The sequence below is a fragment of the Colias philodice genome, chromosome 23 (genome assembly GCF_061535455.1).
Source record: "Colias philodice isolate Cphi_HAF_F1 chromosome 23, ilColPhil1 Martin Lab GWU primary, whole genome shotgun sequence".
In the NCBI taxonomy this organism is placed as follows: Eukaryota; Metazoa; Arthropoda; class Insecta; order Lepidoptera; family Pieridae; genus Colias; species Colias philodice.
The window spans coordinates 1,613,697-1,636,083 of NC_143108.1; the positions used below are offsets into that span (position 1 = coordinate 1,613,697).

The 22,387-nt window shown below is 33.1% G+C and overlaps 1 protein-coding gene and 1 long non-coding RNA gene across 2 annotated transcripts in view; one reads left to right on the forward strand and one right to left on the reverse strand.

Annotated features, from left to right (window-relative positions):
- LOC149477868 (uncharacterized) overlaps positions 1-22,387 on the forward strand; it is a 395,772-nt gene that overhangs the window by 91,842 nt on the left and 281,543 nt on the right. The gene's annotated exons all lie outside the window — the stretch shown is intronic.
- The window catches only part of mbc (dedicator of cytokinesis protein myoblast city), a 73,283-nt gene continuing 59,670 nt past the window's right edge, over positions 8,775-22,387 (reverse strand). The window contains exons 26-38 of the mRNA XM_089709807.1: positions 19,826-20,074; positions 19,271-19,406; positions 18,751-18,894; positions 18,216-18,317; positions 17,387-17,551; positions 16,607-16,756; positions 15,903-16,009; positions 14,913-15,043; positions 14,410-14,454; positions 14,219-14,270; positions 13,648-13,827; positions 12,013-12,115; positions 8,775-9,521 (exon numbers count right to left, since the gene is read on the reverse strand). Of these exons, the coding sequence (XP_089565933.1) occupies positions 9,262-9,521; positions 12,013-12,115; positions 13,648-13,827; positions 14,219-14,270; positions 14,410-14,454; positions 14,913-15,043; positions 15,903-16,009; positions 16,607-16,756; positions 17,387-17,551; positions 18,216-18,317; positions 18,751-18,894; positions 19,271-19,406; positions 19,826-20,074 (1,824 nt within the window). The 3' untranslated portion in view covers positions 8,775-9,261. The remainder of the gene's footprint in view (positions 9,522-12,012; positions 12,116-13,647; positions 13,828-14,218; positions 14,271-14,409; positions 14,455-14,912; positions 15,044-15,902; positions 16,010-16,606; positions 16,757-17,386; positions 17,552-18,215; positions 18,318-18,750; positions 18,895-19,270; positions 19,407-19,825; positions 20,075-22,387) is intronic.

The window sequence follows — 22,387 nt, forward strand, 5'->3', positions numbered from 1 at the left end:
TCAAAAAAAAAAACAAAACCTTATTGAAACAACTGAACAATTTGTATACCGACTGAATCATCTTTATTATTCAACTTCATGGATAGTTAACTCTTCGTATTATAAACTAAAATGTAAAATGTGATGACGTTCATGTACATAGGTAGATATATTATTTCTGAGTCAATTTGGTTTCATGTTGTATCGAAATTTAAATGACTAAAGTCCCTTTGTGATGTTGAGGCAGATTTAATGTTTTTGTTGGTGTATTGTTTACGTAAGTAAGTAGTCTGTATCGGATCGATCGATGGTCTCAGGAACTCGAACGTTGCAGAGGCTGGTTATAATAATAGGACAAGATAGGAGATAACAGTTGTATAACGGGCGACATGAGGCAGCAGCAGACGACGTGACGCAGCGACACTAGATACTTGCATAGTTTATAGAGAACAACCTATGTATAAATAAACATTTTTTCTTTCTTTCTTTCTTTTTCATATGTTACTGTTTCTATGAAATGACCGCGTTGCTTTGTGATGCTAGTACGACGATCATATTTTAATCTATACTAATATAAAGCTGAAGAGTTTGTTTGCTTGAATGCGCTAATCTCAGGAATTACTGGTCCGATTTGAAAAATTATTTTGGTGTAAGATAGCCCATTCATCTAGGAAGGCAATAAGGCTATATAATATATCATCACGCTAAGACCAACAATGGACCAACAGCTAGCGAGCGCAGCTAGTATAAAAATAGTCGTATATAAAAAAAATCAATCTGGAGGCGGGATTCGAACCTGCGTCTTTCGCGGGAACGGGAACTATGCGGGTTTTCTTTGACTAAGCAGGCGAAGCCGCTGGCGGAAAGCTAGTAAATTTCAATTATACCTAATAATATTTTTTGTAAGTTTGTGTAAGTAATAATAAATAAAATATTCATAAACAATTCCATTATTTTAGTCAATTAAATAATATTCTACCTGTAGGTATATAATTATGAATAATTTGCTTCGGGTAAATGACGGATCAAAATTGAATTTTGTATGAAGTGGTAGAAAAAACTCTTTACCAATGCATTTGATGATGCCACAGGTAATAAATAAACTAAAGGGAAATCATTTTGATGCCTAATAAAAACAAAACATTTTAATTAATTTTATAGCTAGGTAAGTAGGTAGCAATTGTCTGAATTGAATTTTTTATCTACCTAACTACTTAGCTAATCGATATAATTTTACGATACCTAATGGTACATTTTCATGTCTGTTCAGCTATATCACTGCATATAATATCTAGTATTTACTTATATAAAATTCTCGTGTCACAATGTTAGTTACATACCTATTCCTCCGAAACGGCTGGACCGATTCTCATGAAATTTTGTGAGTAGGTATATCGCCTATATCGGGTAGGTCTGAGAATCGGACATTTATTTTACAATCACATAAATGATAAGATTGAGGCATTAAAAATTAAAATGTTTGTCAGGACAACAATTTTACTTTGTAATTATAATTTACTAGAGATTCAAACATAACAACTCATAATCCATACTAATATTATAAATGCGAAAGTAACTCTGTCTGTCTATCTGTTACTCAATCACGCCTAAACTACTGAACCAATTTGCATGAAATTTGGTATGGAGATATTTTGATACCCGAGAAAGGACATAGGCTACCTTTTATTGCGCAATATGTACCACGGGCGAAGCCGGGGCCTCTAGTAATAAATATAGATTAAAAATTTATAACATTCACTTGTAAGTTGTTACTCGCATAAAAGCAAACGATGTCAGAACGTTTTTCTCAAACTAATAAAAAATATGTTGATCCACATTATCTTATTGGGTGAAGGCCTAGTGCCTTTATGTATTTTTGGTTTAATTTTACTGTATCAATATTTGCTCGTAATGCGGTTAAAAAGAATGTAAACAATGCATTTATTTTTGGTGCTAGGGTGTCAGATGAAAAACTAGATTTTATATTATTACTAGCTTCCGCCCGCGGCTTCGACCGCGTGGTGTTTTGATAAAAGGTAGCCTATGTTTTTTCCGAGGGTCTTAACCCGGCGTCATTGAGGTTGGGTCAAAATGACCCGGCTTGTTTATAATTTACAATATCTTTGTAATTACGTGCATGATTGTGCTGTTCTTTGTAATAGCTGGAGCTAATAATGTACATTAAACGTTTTGGAAGTGAAATCCTTTCCACGTCGAGTGTACTGGGAGCTACACGCGTGTATTTTCGAAAAAGGTAAATATGACCCATCCTCACAATTGATGTAACAATTTCGCGCCATGGCTAAGTTATCGATTTTTACTGTTGTGTATGATTTCTTGGTGTCTGCAAACATTTTTTTTGCTTGTTTCTGTGAATTTAATGTTTTTGTTTGTCCAACAGGTACTTATTATAAAATAGGTACTATAAACGGATAGAATAGAAAATATCACGTATCATGGCGGGTTTAGACTCTTGTCTGACTCAGACTTACCTTATTATGATGATGAAGTAGAAGAAGAGGATCACGTTAGAGTGCAGAGTGTGTTTCAAGCGGAGAAAAGCGAAAACCGGAATTCAATACCTTTTACAATAAAACTAAATATGGGGTTGACGTCGCTGATGAACTTTGCGCCTCATATGATGTGAGTCGTAACTCCAAAAGGTGGCCCCTGACAATTTTTATGCCATGTTGGACACACAGGAATTACTGCGCTTATAATACGTCGCATAAATAAAAACAAACCAAACGATAAGCGACGTATTTTCATGAAAAACTTAGGTCTTGCTTTGGTCTTAGAACATTTGAAAATTCGCCAGGAATTAATCGATAGCAATGACAAATGGGCAAAAGAATCAGATAATTTATTGGTGGATCATCAGAGGAGCCACCTGCAATTCCCGCAAAAGATTTTAAGTGTGTCCGGAAATAAAAATAGTAAAACAAAACATTTTTGTCAAGCTTGCCCTAAATTTATTTGTCCTGAACGCATCATGGCTTTCTGTACTGATTTCATTTACAACGAAGATTCTAATTAGCTTTGTTAAAGTTTTTTTCTAATATACTTATTAGTAGGGCATGCACCCGGGTTTACCCGGTTCCGAAAAACCCGGGTAAACCCGGGTTTTTTGATGATCTTGAGAACCGGGTCTGAATAGTATGAAACCCGGTTCTCCCGGTTCCGACCAAAATATTAAAATATGAAGTATTATTTATATTTTGCTGCATTATTTTAACAAATTTATTGTATCTGGCAACGTCAGACTCACGTGCATCGCGAATTTTCGTGCCACGCCTCAAGCGTGGCTCTGATTGGTTGTCTAACCTTAGATGCTATAAGTTTTCTACGGTTGTATTACCAAAAAAAAAAATTAGGCTTCGAAAATGACAAAAATTAGGCTACAGAAATATTTTTATTGGATTTGTCGTGAATTTGAAAAGCTGTTGATTCTACTGTTTCATATAATGATCCAGTCATGTTTTTTTTTGGTATCAAGCTGAAATTTATATCGAATACTCAAGTCTTCGGTCCCTTTTATGTGAAAAAGTCAAACTAAAACACAAGCCAACGCATCAAAAGATACAGCCGTAAATGCTGAAAATTTTCGCAAATTTCGACATCCGCATGGGACTCAAAACCTACAGCTGGGTACTTTTCATGAACACGGAGCCTTTAAATTTGGTAAAAGTAACGTCTTATAACACAGATAAAGGAAAAATTGCTAGAAACAAAAATTTTAAAGTTACAACATGATAAAAAATAGGTTTGTTTGGAGCCCTCGACTCAGAGCACGAGTCCGACTCGCACTTGGCCGGTTTTTTGCTTTACAGTTTGCAGTTAATGAATAAGGTTTATTTTATGTGCTATTATGATAAAAAGGTACTTTACAAGACTGATAAATAAAGAGAAGTATTGAAATTTTGTTTCTTTATTAATTTAATAAAACAAGCCGCGTAAAATAAAAGGCCCATCTTCCACTTTTACAGTTACTTTTGTTTAATTTCATATTTTTTTCCGAAGTATTATAAAAGAACCGGGTAACCCGGTTCTACCCGGTTCTGAGCTCGATTTGGAACCGGGTTTCAGAAACTTGGAACCGGACTCGGTTCTGCATGCCCTACTTATTAGACTTAAGTTTATAAAAATGCTATTTGTAACCAAAATTACTGGTTATTAGCGTAGGAATGACATGAAAACGTAAGAGGTCTATATTTTGTTCCTATTTTTATGAGTTTATGTCAAAGTTGATTAAAGTGAATAAAACGTTGGTTAATTATTATTTTTATTTTATATTATCAAAACCAGAATGCTTATAACGTATAATAATAACACAGAATAAGAATTTTCTTAAAAAGTTTAAAAATAACAACAATAAAATATATGGGTAATATTGACCCACCTCAACGTTCGCGTATCTGTTTTCTACCACAATGACGCCGGGTTAAGATTGTCTGTGCCAAATTTCATCAAAATCGGTTGAGAGGTTTAAGTGGGAAAGCGTAACAGACAGACAGAGTTACTTTCGCATTTATAATTATAGTATAGGGATATTTTAAGTCTCTGGCCTCTGCATTGACTTATTGCATTTATGAGTAGTGTAAAGAGCAGTGTTTAGATAGCATGAGTCTTGTGTTTCAATCCTTAACAAACATAGGTACCTACTTGCATAAGCATTAATGGCGGCTCGGAAGTTAGGTGCATGTGCGAGTGCGGGTGCGCACCCCTTTACGTCCCGCTAATACCTAAAATTGTTTTCTGCGCATCGGATCGGAAACGTACTATACTAAAAGTGTATGGTAAATTCTTAGGGCATAGGTGTGATATTTTTATTTTTATAACATTGAAATGTTATCTATTAGTTTCAGAGTTTTATGAGAAATGTTTAAAGGATAGAAAATATTCGAACCCGCGTCTTTTTGCCATTCCTACTGATTGTTTTATTGTGAATAGAACTTAGATACAATTTACAAAGATTTAATGAATATTTTAAGAAAACTATCAAATTAAAATATGAAGGCTCTATGAAAAGATTTCTATACAATTTTCTAATTTTACTTACACAAATAAGTTACTTAGGTACTATTATGTGTTGATTAGCCAAAATATGTATGTTACAAGGATGTTACGCAAATTCTTTTTTACAGCATGGTCCCTCTAATTCAAATAAATTATTTACTATTAAGATACAGAAGGGTTTTGTATAATGTGTTTTGTCGACGTAAACAAACAAGAGCTGTAACATATTATTTTAGATCTTTTTTCTAATTCATTCTTACCTTTTCTCTCCAAAGATCTCACTTAGAATCCAATATTTTTATACAGAACAAAACACTATCACTAATTTTCACCAACTCTATCGAATTATTGAAAATTACACTAGCACTTCACAGTTTTAGAATGAACTAAATTTTAATTTAACGCAGAAAACTGCAAGCTGTTTCAAAAACTACATAATAGGTATTTACATGGCAAATGTATTGACGTAAGTAAAATATATTTCTTTACATAGAGACAGCGCTATTACGTGTAATTTTGTAATAATTATTACGTCGTAGGTATATAAATAGTATTATATTATCTGTGATATACCTAAATCTAACTATACTAATATTATAAAGCTGAAGTTTTTTTTTGAACGCGCTAATCTCGGGAACTACTGGTCCGATTTGATAAATTCTTTGGATATTTAACAGCCCAATTATCGACTTATCGAGGAAGGCTGGCTACAGGGCCGGACCAATATTATTGAGTTCCCTTATTATAAAAGCGGTTGTTTTGTAGTGAAAGTACAGATAATATTCAGATGCACAATCAATATAAATGGTAGTTATGATGTAGTACTGGAGGATGAATTTGGTGTCGTTTATAAAGTGATAAAAATATGTGTTTCTGTTGATAATTAATGTATGGGACTTCGTTTGCTGTTTGCGGTGTTTGTGACAAACAGCCAGCGTGTGGATGTAGCGCGCATCATGAACGTTCGCCAAGCGTGTGGATGGCTGTTTGTGTTGGAATGTGAATGTGAATGTTGAATGTTGAATGTTAACATGCAGACTGAGGATGATTTTAAAACAATTTCTGTGATCGATCTGATGATGTAGAGATATCAATCCATAAAGAGCAAACAAAAATTATTGCTAAAATAAGTAGATATTTACCTAGTTAGATACTACCTACGTTCTGCAAAATAAATATTTCACTTGTATCAAATGCTTAAACAAAAGGATAGGAAAATGAGAAATAAAAAACAAAAATCATCATAATATTTTATTACATAATTATGTAACACTTAAAATAAACAAAATGAGTTTAAATTATTACACGAGTATATTTCAAAATGATCAATTGCTTATCATGATATATTTGTCATTATTACACTTACTGTCAATAATAAAGAAACACTTAAATCAATATAATTATTTTGTTCTACTTGAAAATTCCGATGAAAATCATAAATTACCATTCATTACATGAAATATTATGTTCTATATTATATTTGTATTATAATCAATTAATATCATGATGTAATACGTTTTAAGTTGAAAACGCAATATCATTACTCATCCTTTAAAATTTTAATATGAATCAAATACTATATTATGTGATCATATTAAAATTAAAAGACATGAAAAATAAGAATGTTTTTTGTGTCTAATTAAATAAATGGATTACAAAATGTGGTAACATTACTCGTACAACATAACTTTCTTACATTGGAATGAGACTATGTACCTATTTACAATGAACATAAATAAAATCTTAACTACTGCATGTATTACATTTATATTGTAAAGCAGAGGTTTTGTACCAAGGCACATTTGTCATTATTCTGTTATTCATCAGTTGTCTACAAACATTCGAAAAATCTAGTTATTTGATATTAATCACAATATAACGCATGAAGTCTAATTCTACTCACATGTGAATGTGCAAACAAATTTAATAATGAAATTCGTGTACAATTATCTATATTATGTGAATTTCACTTATCATTCAACACATTTTACAAGTCATACTAAGATTCACAATAAATATACTATTCATTTATTATGTTAATCAATTTCACGTACATAAAATAGGGTCAATAAAATATAATTCCTATATATTTTAATTTATTATGACACATATCTGGTAATATCGCTTTGGAACAATGGCATTTCGTTTAAACATTATCACAATATTAAATATTATTCTTATGTTACAATTTCGGTGGCCTGCAGTGTAAAGTATGAGCAATCTTGTATAATCTAATAAAAAATATATTTTATCGTCCGTTTACAAGTGACTACAACACTACGTTAAACGTTTGACTAAATATTAAAATATTTTTTAACATGGAAGACCTTCTTCAATAAAATTTTACTACAGTTTTCGTAAAACAACGAGATGATTCAAATACTTTTTCATTTAAAATCTTTAGTAGTTTTAACAATATGTAATAAATTATTTATTTAATCTTTGACTATGTTAATTATTAATATAAGATACTAACTAGTTAGTTAGAATATCAAATAGTGTTTTATTTTTTTACTACATTGTAAGTGAATACAGAATACAGGGTAACCTATTAAAAACTCGAATTTCTATTACCCGAATCTTAAAACCCCGAAAACGGTTGTTAGAACTTTTAAAAGACAGATGTAATGAATGACAAATTTTTAAAATTCCTTTTTTAATTTCCCAGATGAATCAATTTCCAGATGCACCAAAACCAGATTTTTAAAAAGTATTTTTTTGTTTCCCGTATTCTCATAATACAGATCTCATTATACCAGATTCTCAGAAAACTTTTTTTTGCTTCCCATCGTACCATTTTCCAAATAAACTATTGCCAAATTTTCATAATCTTTTTATTTGGTTCCCATATAATCGTATAACAGATAAACTATTGCCAGACTTTCATAATCTTTTTATTTGATTTCCATACAATCGTGATTATACCTTTACTATCGACTGAAAATAATCATTGTCAGTACGTAAAATTGTTTTACTTGTCCATTACAGTAGGTTAGGTTTGAACTACGACCCCCACGCTAGAACTAACTCGCTATTGTTTTACTTGCCTATTACAGAAAGGTTTAAGTGGCAAATTCGACTCAGTAGGTTAGGTTAGGTTTGAACTGTGACCCCCCATGCACGAGCCGAGCGAGCGAAGCGAGCGTGCCGCGGCAGCGGCCGGCGAGTGCCAGAACCGACTTGCTATTGTTTTACTTGCCCATTACAGAAAGGTTTAAGTGTCAAATTCGACTCAGTTGGTTAGGTTAGGTTTGAACTGTGACCCCCACGCACGAGCCGAGCGAGCGAAGCGAGCGTGCCGCGGCAGCGGCCGGCGAGTGCCAGAACCGACTCGCTATTGTTTTACTTGCCCATTACAGAAAGGTTAAAGTGTTAAAATCTATTCAGAAGGTTAGGTTAGGTCCGTGCTGCGTCCCCCTGGAAGGATTTCGTTTTGCTGGATATCGTTTATTTGAATTTCAAAAATCTGGACATTGTTTGTCTGGATATCAATTAACTGTATTTCAAAAATTTGTGTTTTAAAAATCTGGCTTTCGTGCATATGGATTACGGTCATCTGGATTTTGTGCATTTAGATTTCGTATGTCTGGAACTCATTCGTCTGGATTGTAAAACGTCGTACAAATAAAGAAATGGGCAAATGAAATTCGGAGTTGCGATTATATGGCAAACAAAACTTCGAAATTTTAAAATTCGGGGTTATGAAAAAATGTCCAAACGTTTTCTGGATTATGATATTCGGCATATTAAAATTCGAGATTAAGATAGGTAACCAGAATACAGTCATATATAAAACGTTATCAATCGAAAAAGTCCTTTTATTTGAACAAAATGCTCTTTCAATACTTAAGTGGGGATATTTTCTTTAAGCAGTAAAATTTTCACAGATCAAATTTTACGTACAAAATTATAAAAATAGTTTCAATGTAACTTTACGTAGTTACCTACTTGTATGGGAAAGTTATTAAAAAAGAATATCTTGATTTATTTAATCTAACTGTAACATACATATTACAATTTACATTAAAATCTACAAAATTGAAACAACAAAAACATTGGTAAGCCAAAAAATCTAACTGTAACGTTTTACATATTTTACTTAATATTACATATTATTTTGTAAAAATTATTATGTCGCTTCAAGAATAAATTGAATTTAATCGGTCACGAAAAAACTGCTCTACAAATTTGGATAAAACATGATATACTTATCTTTAGTTAACATTTACTGTTTCAACCACACAATAAAAATAAATAATAATTTAATTAAGCATTTGTCTGATTTCGTTTCTTCGGCGGTGGTGTAGGCGCTTTCTCATTGGCCGGCGGTAGTTCACACGTATTCCTTCTTTTTGATTGGTATAAATATGAATTCCTTGGTGACAGTACTAAATCATAATTATATCTAGTGGGTAGCGGGTTCGATTCTAGGTTATTATTCTCACTGTCTAGATCTAGACTTCTGTGCGATTGTTTTATCGGCAGCGGCGGCGGCTCTTCCTCATCTTGGTTTGAGTCAGTGGTTCCTGTATTGTATTGTTACTTTAGTTCTGACTTTTAACGGATTTAAAACGCGTTTTAAATATCGTAGGCAAGATGTAAAAATTAAAATGAGTTTAAAATCCGTTGTGAAGTTAGTTATGTCACCTAAATAACGGATTCAAAACACGCTTTATATATTAATTAGATGTGTGATACTTTTAATGAAGAAATAAAACGCGTTAAAAATCTTATTCTGATGTTAGTAGTGTTTTACAATCCCTTTCTTAAGTTAGTGGCATAGTCATCCAAACATTCCATAAAGTATATCGTTCTTAACGGATTTAAAACGCGATTTAAATCTCGTGTTAAGGCAACATAAAAATTGCGCTTAAAATCCGTTACTAAAGTTAGTAGTAATTAGTAAAGTCACACAAACTCTAAAGTGATGCTTGAACATGCTTCTTGCATGAACCTCAAGGGCAATTTAATATTGAACAGAGTTTAGGTAAAAGGTAAAATAAAAATCTCTGCCGTATTCATAATTAATTTATTTAAGTGCATCAATACCAACTGCATTAACATTGTTAGTTTAGTTATCCAAATACCAATTTTAACTATTGACGGAATCTTAAGGCAAAGTATTTCTCATACAATCTATAAAATATTACTTTTAAACAGGGTTATCACATTTTTAATTTTAAATAATCAAATTATGCATTGACAACCCTGGAACTTCCAGAAAATTCTTCTGCCACGTTCTAGTCTATTTCTTGTTTAATTATTATTGTACGTATTAGTAGACTGTGCATCAAAATTCCATCTTTTGTTTCCAATAATATGAAATGCATTACATACCTACAATTTACTTAAAATTGGAAAATATTATGAAATAGGCACTAAAAGTCCGTTTCTAACTGTCTCAAACGTTTGCAGATATGTAATATTATAGGGTTTTATATTCTGTTTAAATGTCAAAAAGGAAGTATCCTTAGGGATTTAATCATCCGATTAATAACACAGGAACTTTCCACATCTGATCTCTATTCTTTCTAATTTTAAATTGTAAAATAGTATAACTTTCTAGTTTTATATGGGCACAAAGAAACGAACCTTTACCTACTCCTAATAGTTATAATGTTACATGCGTTTAGTATAATGCATCGCGAGCGAAGCGGTAAAGTTAGTACAGTTATCATGCAAGTGAAAATGAGCCATATAATAGATGCATTAAGGTCCAATTTGACGTTGTTTTTGTAACATATAAATATAATGTAAAATTGTTAAATATAATTCAAAACTAATAAACTAAATATTATTTAATAAACTGTTAATTGGAATTGTATTTTTAATATTTACCAGCCAACGGTTAGCTTTTTCAACTACTACTATTCGAACTTCACAATGTATCAAATTAAGGAAAGTATTAAATTTTCTACCGTATACTTTTCCAAAAGAATTGGAAAATAAATATTTCTTAACATAAAAAGGGTAATATTATATTGCACTATGAATTAAAGAAATAACATTCGCGTATCTTGCACATACCAAGATGTTATAATTACATCTATACAAAAATTGAGTAACGTCATTCATACACTCAAGACACCATGCTATCATGCTTTCTAATTTTAACAATAATTGTATTTTAATACGAATTAATATTGAAAAAAAAAAATGTAAAATTACTACTTCTAGAAATGGACACAGGTTGTGAATTCTATTTAAACTATTATTAAATTGAATATAGTCTATGTAGAGGTTTTTCTGAATAAATATTATTCTGAAAAAAAGAACAATCAGTAAAAAACATTTGTGTACCTACATATATTTGTTGAAACGATTTCACAGCCCACTTTGTACTATAATTAAACTACTAATACAAAAATAAACATCCACTGTCCCTTTGTTTTAAGTTATTAATGTAGGATGTTATGTACATATATAAATACCACCAAAAACAAGTAAATTATTAAATTTTAAACTAAATTAAAGAATCATAAAATACATAAACATACATATCAATAAATAGTCCTTCTTAAACCTAAACACCATGTGGTCCATTGAAATGTTACATGAGCTTTGCATTTAATAGAACACGCAATTTTATTTTTGGGACATGTGGAGGGGTCTACAAAAACTTCACCTAAAGTTTCTGTGTTTCATTACTATAGAAAGACAGATGGAAATGAACTAGTAACATTGTACGAATTTAACAAAAATATTTTAAGAATACAATTAAAATTAATATAAAATGATAAAACCAAGTTAAACATTTCGTTTAGATCGGATTCTTATGAGCATTTAAAAACCCGGTCAGCTTAAGCGTCCTCTACAGCGTTAAAAATGAAATAAAGAAAAATACAGAGATAAGCTTGGGGTTAAGCTTCTATCGACGCCTTCACATGCCCCAAAAATTGTCCTCTATTAAATGCGACTCTCTTAAATTGTAGCATTTCATAAATAAATAGCACACACACCAAACAACAACCTAAAACAACATGCACAATCACAACCGCGAGCCAAGATGGCGGTTACCTAGCGAGTCCCGGTTGGACGGCGGTTCGGATGACGTCACGAGACTCGTCCGCTGCGACAGTCGCCGCTCGACCTCCGCGCGGAGCGGACGCTCCGTCACCAGCTGGTTGAGTTATTTTCAACTTAGATTCGATACTTTTGTGTGTGTAAACTAAGTTTTATGACTGTTTTTTTTACTAAATATAAATAACAAATATGTGCTTTCTTTTTAAGTTTTTATTCAACTACCCACATTTCATCCTATAAGGGTTTAAATAATAATAGAAGCTACTATATGCTACATAAATGTGTTAATTTTTATTTTGTCATGGTCAGCTTTCGCAAAAGCCAAATATAAATACATATACAGATTAAGTACGAAATAATTATTTAAAAGGCAATACTAAGCATTAAAATGAAATATACTATAAAAATAGTTCAGCATTTGACAGTATTTGATAACATCGATTTACAAGCTCAAAGCAAATGGCTTCTAAATAAAAATTTAAAGAAATACGGGTTATTATAAATAAGAAGCCACCTATATCTATTGAATGCTTAGTCAGTATCAAATGAAAAAACAAGACAACAAAACATTAAATACTTGTAATTTATATATCAGGAATATTTTACTTCTGTTTTATGTTTCACTAGCTTCCACCCACGACTTTGTACGTCCATCCCCGTTTTTCCCCGTTCCCGCAAGAATTTCGGGAAATCCTTTCTTAGCGGATGCCTACGTCCTAACATCTACCTGCAGCCAAATTTTAGCCCGATACGTCCAGTGGTTTGGGCTGTGCGTTGATAGATCACTATATCAGTCACCTTTGAGTTTTATATATATAGATTATTTATTTATTCCCATTTTTTCACAATATTAATGTGAGAGAAACAAGTGAGTTCTGCATAACATGTTGACGAAATGGACACTAAAGCATTAAGCTTATAAGCTGGATGTTATTATTATGTGGCGAGATTGTATCGAGGATCGACGAACTATACTCTGTCCATTATATTATTTGCTTTTTGACAGCTTCACGCCTATGAAGGATTGTATTGTCTATGTTAAAATGTCATACAAATAATTATCGTTCTTCATGGACAGGTCCCGCCCACTTAGTGATGTCTACACAGAATTATTCAATGATGGGTCGATAGATTATAATAATCGATAGAAATACTCTGTAAAATATATCCGATACAGAAAAACTCTTCTATTATGTTATATAATTTAAACGTAAAGACAACCAAATTGTAAGATAGAAACCAATAAATAATAAAATATTAGTTTAGTATAGTTTTAACATACAATGCATAAATATGTGGTCTTATTATTACATATCTTATTAGTACGTTTACGTTGTAATTATTATTTACGTACCTGATTCGATTTATGATAATATTTTGAATTTATAATTGAAATGGTACTTATCACAATCGATAATCTTTTGAACATCTTACATCACTTCTGGTATCACCCGTCGATCTGTCAAAAAGCAATTCTTATAGTGGACAGACTATAATACTGTTGTTACGCTCTTTTTTATTTGTTTTGTGTCGTACTAAAAAATATTAAAATTTTCTTTTACTTCTATAAGCAATATGTACAATTAATTTTGTAAACAATTACTATTAAAACATTCTAAGCTATCTCACCTCTTGTCTCAACTCTCTGAGCGGCGACACTGTTGTATCGAGGCTCGACGAACTAATACTGTTGTTGTTGAACGCACTAGCTATGGCTGTGTTGATTGCGCTGTTGATCGCACTGTTGACGCCGTTTGTTGTTGCTGTTGTGTACCATTGGCTTCCGCTCGATTGAATGCTCACTTCACTCTGGAATTTTTATGGTAACATAATATTGTGATATTTTTTTAGTAGACAAGAATGGGGACAGATTTTTGTCTTTATTCTGTACTAGCTAGTCGGAAAAGCCAAAAGCCGCATAGTTCCCGTTTCCGTACGATTTTCTGTATAATACTATGCGTTGTGTTAATCTTAGTTAGCCACATTTCATAAAAATCGGTTCAGCAGTTTTTACATGAAGGAGTAACAAACAAACAAACTTTCGCATATATAACATTAAGTAAGCTAGTATTAGAGTAAAAAGTGACTTAAATCCTTATTCATAGTAGAATTAACACAACAAACATTCTGTTTTATACAAAAGTAATCCGAACATTTTGTCTAGAATTAAACAATTATATGTAAAAATAATTATATTTACCTTCCTACTTCTTTTCTTATGCCTCGGTGTTAGAGTTCCACTACTGCTATTTCTGTAAATAATAAATTAAAGTGTAAATACACGGTATTAATTATTTTAAAACCCATTTTACTTTATTTGGTTAGAAAATATTCTAATAAATGTAGATAAAAGTCTGTTTTTTAGTATTGAATACTTGGTACACAACATACCTTGTCCAATTGATAGCTGATATGAATTTCGACTTCGACGGTGTACTGGAAAGGAAAATATATCGATTAAAGCGATATAACGATGTAAATAAAAAGCTTATTTCGCCACTTACAAGTAATGTCCCTAATATCCTTTTTACTTTTCCAAAGATTTGTAATTTTAACCGAGCGAAAAGAAAAATTATTTAAAAATATTCCTGTATGTAACCATTCCGATCTGATATATTTTTTTAAATAAATACGTTTGTACTTAGAAATACATTATATCTTTATATTTTAAGAAAATTGAGGGTACTTGTAAAAAATATACAAAAAAAATGTTGTGTAGTTTTATTAAACCACGGTAAAAGTGAAACTTAGGCACAAAATTATCGTATTTGTACGATAATTATCGTACGGTTCGACCGTCACGCGACATGCGCTACACAGACCAAAAAGTTTGAGACGATGTAATAAATGTTTCACTTTAAAAATCAAACCTAGTATATAGATATTATACTCACTCAGTCCCCGTAGATATATCAGATATCCTGTTGTTTGTCAAACTGCGTGTCTCTATATCTGTACTATCACGAGAATTCACTCGCAATTGAACGTCAGAGGACGCTTCGCTTGTCGCGTCGAATTCTATCGTCTGGAAAAGCTTTTATATAGAACTTTATTTTATTGTAAAACTAGCTAACCACCCGCGGCTTCGCCCGCTTTGTCTAAAACCTAATAAGTTATATACTAAAACCTTCCTCTTGAATCAATCTATCTATTAAAAAAACCGCATCAAAATCCGTTGCGTAGTTTTAAAGATTTAAGCATACAAAGGGACATAGGGACAAAGAAAGCGACTTTGTTTTATACTATGTAGTGATTATGGAACCGCGAAATAAAAATAACTTCAAGTTGATGAACAGCAAAATCAAAAAATCTCGATCATAGTTATAAATACATATTTTGTGTAATGTAATGTTATAAATACAAATATTGCTACGCCATTAATATGCCAAACTCAATCATTTTTATTTTTTAGAATTTTTTTAAGAATACTATCTTATACTAATATGCTGAAATAATTTTCTCAATGTAAAAACGCTTTTACCAAAACATGGCCCTGGAACAATTAAAATTGACCCAACATAACACTATAAAATTTAAAACAACAGAGCAAATACAGAGGTTCTTGTTGGCTTCTCTGTAAAAAACAGCTTTCCGAACCTTCTTCTAAAATAAGTCTTATTGAATAAATAAATAAATAAATAAATATTTCAGGCCAATTTTCACACACGGCACGATCTGATCCCATACTAAGCTTTCGCTTGTGTTATGGAAACCAGATGGCTGATAAACATACATATATAATTTTAAATAAATACTTATATAGATAATTAACACCCAGACACAGAGCAAACATCTATGTTCATCAAACAAATATTTGGCCCGGGTGGGAATCGAACCCACGACCACGAATAAATTTTTAATTATGTTTCAAAATCTCCACTTACCCTCAAACCGAAGCCTTGCTGCACTTTTTGTTGGTGATCGTGGAATCTCTCCACGAGTAACGCGTGCATTTTCTTATCTGGTTCTCTAGATGCGTGTACTTCCAAACCTGAAGAAATATTCGTTTTAAGTGATAAATGATAAGGCAGGTGATTTATATTTGGTTATATTTACAATTTATTGAAATACCTATAGTTATTGCTAGGATATTATTTTTCATCCGGTTATTGGCTCATCATTTGATATTAAGGAAAAATAAAATAAACAATTTATCTTTTCGAAATTATATTTATACATTGATGCGGTAGCAATACATTTTTAATAGATATCTGATATAATAATGTAGATTTTTGTAAAAAAATATGAGTCATTACTCTGAATTTATAAAATTATGCGCTTTATGGAGTTCCTATAATTTTCTAACCTGATCCTAACAAACATACCTAGTTTGGGGGTCAGAAACTTCCATACAACAATATGTTAAATGTTTTGACAATGAAGAATTTTATTTATTAAGCTCTTGCATAGCTTCTATCGCGGGCCTTGAGCGCGGGGACCGAATCCAGAAATTCCGTAACGAAAAACCTCACGCTCCCCACGGGGACAGGCGCGGAGGTGTGGCTTGAAGGCATAGCATGCAATAGCTTTACCGCGGCAGTCCCCGAGTGCCACACGTCTTTTTTTATTTATTTAATTAAGAACTTACCTAATTTAAGTAATGGCAACTGTTCTGCAATAAGATCCTTCAGCCTCTGCAACAGTTCCACGTGTTCAGGATGTCGAGTGGAATATTGCGGTGTGAAAAACGCACGTTCGTAGTTTATTAGACCGCCTTGAACACGTGGGTCTAGGATACCTGCGTTTTTTGAATGGTTAGTGTAAGTTTTTTTGAAGTGAAAACTTCTTTAGCGGCGTTGAGCACTTTTTCTGTAGTGGGTATAAAATCTTAAACTCGCGTCAGGACACGTGACCTGATCGAAAAAGCGTAAGACGGATACCATTCCAAAATATCAAACATGCTGAACGTTAATAATCAAGTTTTCACTTCTGCCGGCACTCCCGGAGTGCAACCCGACTTTTTTTTTATTCAACGAAGTAATTTCATGTGTGATGTCATCTATACTAATATAAAGTTTGTTTGAACGCGCTAAACTCAAGAACTACTGGTCCGATTTGAAAAATTATTTCAGTGTTTGATACCCCATTTTTTGAGGAAGGCTTTAGGCTATATATCATCACGCTAAGACCAACAGGAGCGGAGCAATGCGGGTGAAACCGCGGAGCGCAGCTAGTGCTTAAATAAAATAGAGTAAGTTTACATTTCATAACGACAAAATCGATTCTCAAACCCAGAAGAACTTTTTACCTAAGAACAGACATTCGTCCGTGCAACCGGCTCTATCGAATTATAAGACGTTGTCACGTCAAAAAAACTCTTTTACAATCAAAGAAAAAACATACAATTTATAATTAAAATTAATCTCACCTTGTAGCCTCATAGTAAGCGGGTGTAATATCACATTAGGTGATTTACTCTCAAGTATGACCCGTTTCAATTGCCTATTTGTATTGGACATAGTTTCTACCGCCACTTCGAGTGGTGAAATTAAATATGTCCGTGAATCTACAACCGGAAACCATCTAAGAATTCCTGGAATAAATAAAACATGTATTTGACACGTTTAAATTTTGCAACGATGATTATTTTTATGTTTTTAAACATTCTATTATAATGTAAATTAACTTTAACATTATTAATTGTACAATGTAATGTAAATAAATAAATAATAAATAAAAACATTTTATTGTACACACAGATGAAGTTGACAGAAAGACAATAAAATCAGCACAAGAGGTTAAGGTACAGTAGGCGGTCTTATCGCTCATGAGCGATTTCTTCCAGACAACCAAAAAGCAAAGGAGAGCTAAGAAGTAGGAGAGTAGGTAATGTATTTTTAACCTTTGAAGATCCGTTAGATTTTGTATTATTTGTCTATGAAGACTCTTCTGTGATGACTTGAAGTAATGAGGGACATTTTTATAAATACGAGACTATGGTCAATGTTAAAATGAAACTTAAACAGTCTTTAAAACATTTAATTTATTCAGCTATTGCTATTGCGTCACAATGTTTGTCCTCAATGGACTCCTAAACCACTTAACCGATTATAATAAAATTCGCACACCATGTGCAGTTCGATCCAACTTGAGAGATAGGATAGTTTAAACATGTAGGTACCACGGGCGAAGCCGGGGCGGACCACTAGTTATTTATATATTTAAAGCATTAAATGCATTATAATATAATATCTTACCAGGTAAAGGATCACTAATCTCGAGTTCTGTCCTCTCCAACCATCTGGTAGCAAATTCGTTAGTTCCCGATACATCATTACTGGAAACGTTTATTGCGTCTTCTGTAAAAGATATTTAAAACGAAATGAAATAAAAATATTTGTACAATATTATGTGTTATACATTTTCAAATATAGATATGACAAAAATAATTACGCATATTGCATTAAAAGTAAGCAGAAAATATTTTTATAACATAGGTTAATTGAGATGAAGCCTATTGTTTATTTTAAAAATATCATTTAATATTCAGGAGGAGATGGAATAGTGGAACGGAAAGGTTTATGTAAAAAACAATTCTTAGACTTTGGTACAAACATCTGTAATTCTATACAGTTTTACAGAACCTAAATGTAAATTAAAAATAACTAAATATAACAGGGTCAAAGAATAGTGTCCCTATAAACACATAGAAAGAGTAGAATGAACTCTACAACACTTTTTTTTAAAACAATTACTACAACATATTATTAATAGTAAAAACTAAAAACTCACCATTCCTATGTATGGGTCGGGAATAAATAAACTTATTGACATTATTATTTTCGTAATACTGCAATATTCGTTCGTCAATCTGTTTGTCAGCGAGGTGCGCCCATTTTTCAGAGATCACTGGCGTTACCGCGTTTATTTGTAAATCTGTTTTTGCGGTTAAGGATATAGAAAATGGGAAATATTTTGAAAATATATGACATTTACAGCGATTTTATTTTTATTTTAGAAGAATGTACAAAAACTTGAAAAAAAGGGGTAAATGTTTGATTTGAGAAGTGGAGAAATTGTTCAAAAAATTGGCGTCTTAAAAAACTAGGACTAATTTAAGCAATTTACTGTTTTCAAAGTTTGCCAGATAATTTATTTATTTAAATTGGTGTTCTGGAACATTTTCTTCCATATGCCAAATATATTATGTCACTTGTAATTAATTAAATTTAACAAAGAATATAAAATTTTTATTTAAAATCCAATAAAATGCCAGATAATCTTCTATCTCTCTTTTTATTAAAAAGGATACATTGTCCATCTGACTCCGTGATGTCCTCTCCCGGCTCGTCCAATTTTAATAAAACTTCCGCCTCTGGCCATTCATCCAACATTCTCTCTTTGAAATTGTGTAACATGTCACACTCGTTACCTCGATATACGAAACCCTGTTAAATTATAATAAGTAATTAAAATTTTAAAAGAATAGAAAAAAAATCGATCACTGGGCGGGATTCGAACCCGCGTCTTTTGCCTATTCGATTATCAAATATAATCAAACAAATGTATCTTAATGACTGAAGAGTATCGAACGGTTTTTCCAGGAAATTTTCTCTTTAAAAACATAAAACAAGATAGCTAGAATTGGTTTATTATTCAGAGCAAATTAAAGTGACAGTGGTGAATTGAAATTTATAAATGCTCAAATTTTACGTAACATCAATAGTTGGCAGTTTGTAAATTAACTTCTGGAAAACAGAAATTGCTAATATTCTGCCTCCATCTTAATTTAGTTTCTCCAATTAACTATTTGTTAAATTATGTCTGTTAATTTAACAAAAAGAATATCCACCTTTATCATAATTACCTTAGAATTCAACAGATGCGGCGGGAACCCTTTACCCAAATACCGGACCCTAAAGTACGAATTCGGCAACCTAGTCTGGTGCAATGTAGCTCTATACAACGACGCTAAAGACTCGTGTAAATCAGCCAACGCGGTATAATCTAATGCTGTTTCTTCGTGAACTTGGACCAATTCTTTGACCACTTCGACCGCGGCTTCCCATTGCCGCCCGGACTCTAGGAGACGCGCCATTTCTTCGTAGAGGTATATCTGTGGATAGGATAGATAATCTTTGAAGGGAATATTTTTGTTTGTTACGATTTAACTGGAAAAGTACTCGATCAATTCTGGTAGATAAAAATTCTGTTTGATCTCTGTTAAATTCTGTTCGCGACGATATAAAAACGTATGTAAAAGTTATTACTTTAAGTTTTGTTCGCGACGATATAAAAACGTATGTAAAAGTTATTACTTTAAGTTTCATTTATATAGAGTGTTTATTTCGTTTCATAATAGTTTAACTGTGTTATAAGTTCATTTGTTTTACATAACAAGTTTAATCGTTTATAATGTATGTGTAATGTTCTTTTTCGTGTATTTAGTTGTGTTAACCTGTATAGAATGTTTTAAGACTGATTTAAATGTGTTATGTTCGTAAATTGTAATAGTATATAAGAGAAAATAGTGTGTGATACATAATAGATAGTAAAAATAGTGTTCGTATAATTTTTATAGTTTATAGATTGTTTGACAAATAAAGTTTATGATTATTGGTGTTGTTATTTTAGCATAAGTAAATAGTATTATAATGTAATAGATATAAGTAAATAATATAATGTAATAGATATAAGAAATTATGAGAAATAAATGAGTACTACACGAGAGTTTTCCTACCGCACGCATTAACACCTGTAATCGACACATAAATATAACCGCTTTTCGCGCCAAAAACACGCACGCTCGCATAACTCAGACCACATAGTACACTCTGCGGTAGAAGACTCGTCGTATAGTAATAAGCAGCATTTGGTCTTTCTCTTCACCAACCCCAGCACAACTATAGGGTGGAAGCCTCCACCGATGTGAGTCTTACAGTCCCTCACATTTTGGTCCATCGATTCCGGATTGTGAAGAAAGAAGAATAGAAAAATAGAAAAAATGCCGCTTACAAGACAGAAGAGCAAGGAAGAAAATAGCGAAGCCGGCGGCCGTGCTGCTCCTACAGAACCCACTACAGAAAATGCAAGCACGACCACCGACACCTCGACGAATGAAGAGTCAACCACCGCATCAGAAACAACGAAAACTGCAAGTTCGCGACGTCGTCAAGATCATAGTACAGAAGAAACCTCCAGCGAGGACGAAACCTACACAGAAGAAAGAAAATCGAAGAAACAAAGATTGGCGAAAGCCAAAAGAGCAGCGCTACGCTTAAAACTCAAATTAATTAAAGAACAAATCAACGCCATCGAAGCCGAAGATAGTGAAGAAGAAAACCGCAGCGTCATATCGAACGAGCCGCGCCAGAAGGTCGGCCAATGGCTACACACATCGCAGCCACACTTGCTAGCCATTACGCAAGAACCACAGCAAGAAATACCTACGGTCGCGTCGCCCCCCCCCGCCGCAACAACCGACGTGAACATTACGAAAACTGAAAAAAGCAACGCGTCAACAGAGAAGAACTCGTCGAACATCAACATATCAGAGCTCGCGGCGGCCATCACAATCGCCGCGAGAAGCGGTCCTGCAACAACACCGAGGTACATCACCGATCTACCACAGTATACGGGGTCACATCAAGAATGGCTCTCATTCAAAGCAGCGTACAACGAATCTGCACCGGCGTTTACGAAAATAGAAAATACAGCACGCCTTCGCAGAAGTCTTAAAGGGCGAGCAAAAGAAGCAGTCGAGAGTCTCCTCATATACGGCGGGAATCCAGAAGAAATTATGAAGACATTAGAATCAAGATTCGGCCGACCAGACTCAATAGCGTTAGCCGAAATAGATCGGCTACGATCGTTGCCACGCCCAGCCGACACGCCGAGAGATATCTGCGTATTCGCGAGCCGCGTCGCCAACATCACGGCGACACTGAAAGCTCTCAATCGCATACATTATTTGTATAATCCAGAAGCTACGAAGATCACAATAGAAAAATTACCACCAGTAATGAAGTATCGATGGTACGATTTTTCATCGGAGCACGAGACAGAAGAGGCCGACCTACTGAAGCTATCTCGCTTCCTCGAGAGGGAGGCAGAACGATGCGGCCCTTACGCTCAACCTGAAAGCAACATAGAAAATATAGAAAATAAAAGAAAAGCTCAGAGAACGTTCAGCACGGTCAGCAAGCCACCATCGAAGTGTCCAGTCTGCGAGGAAGAGGGACACAACATATCACAGTGCGAAAAATTCAAGAAAAACGACGTGTCTACGAGATGGGACATAGCTAAATCACAACGGCTATGTTTCCGCTGCCTTCGTTATAGAACAAAGAATCACAATTGCCCCAAGAGAAGATGCAATGAAAATAACTGTGAAAGATCGCATCACAGACTGCTTCACTTCATCCACGCC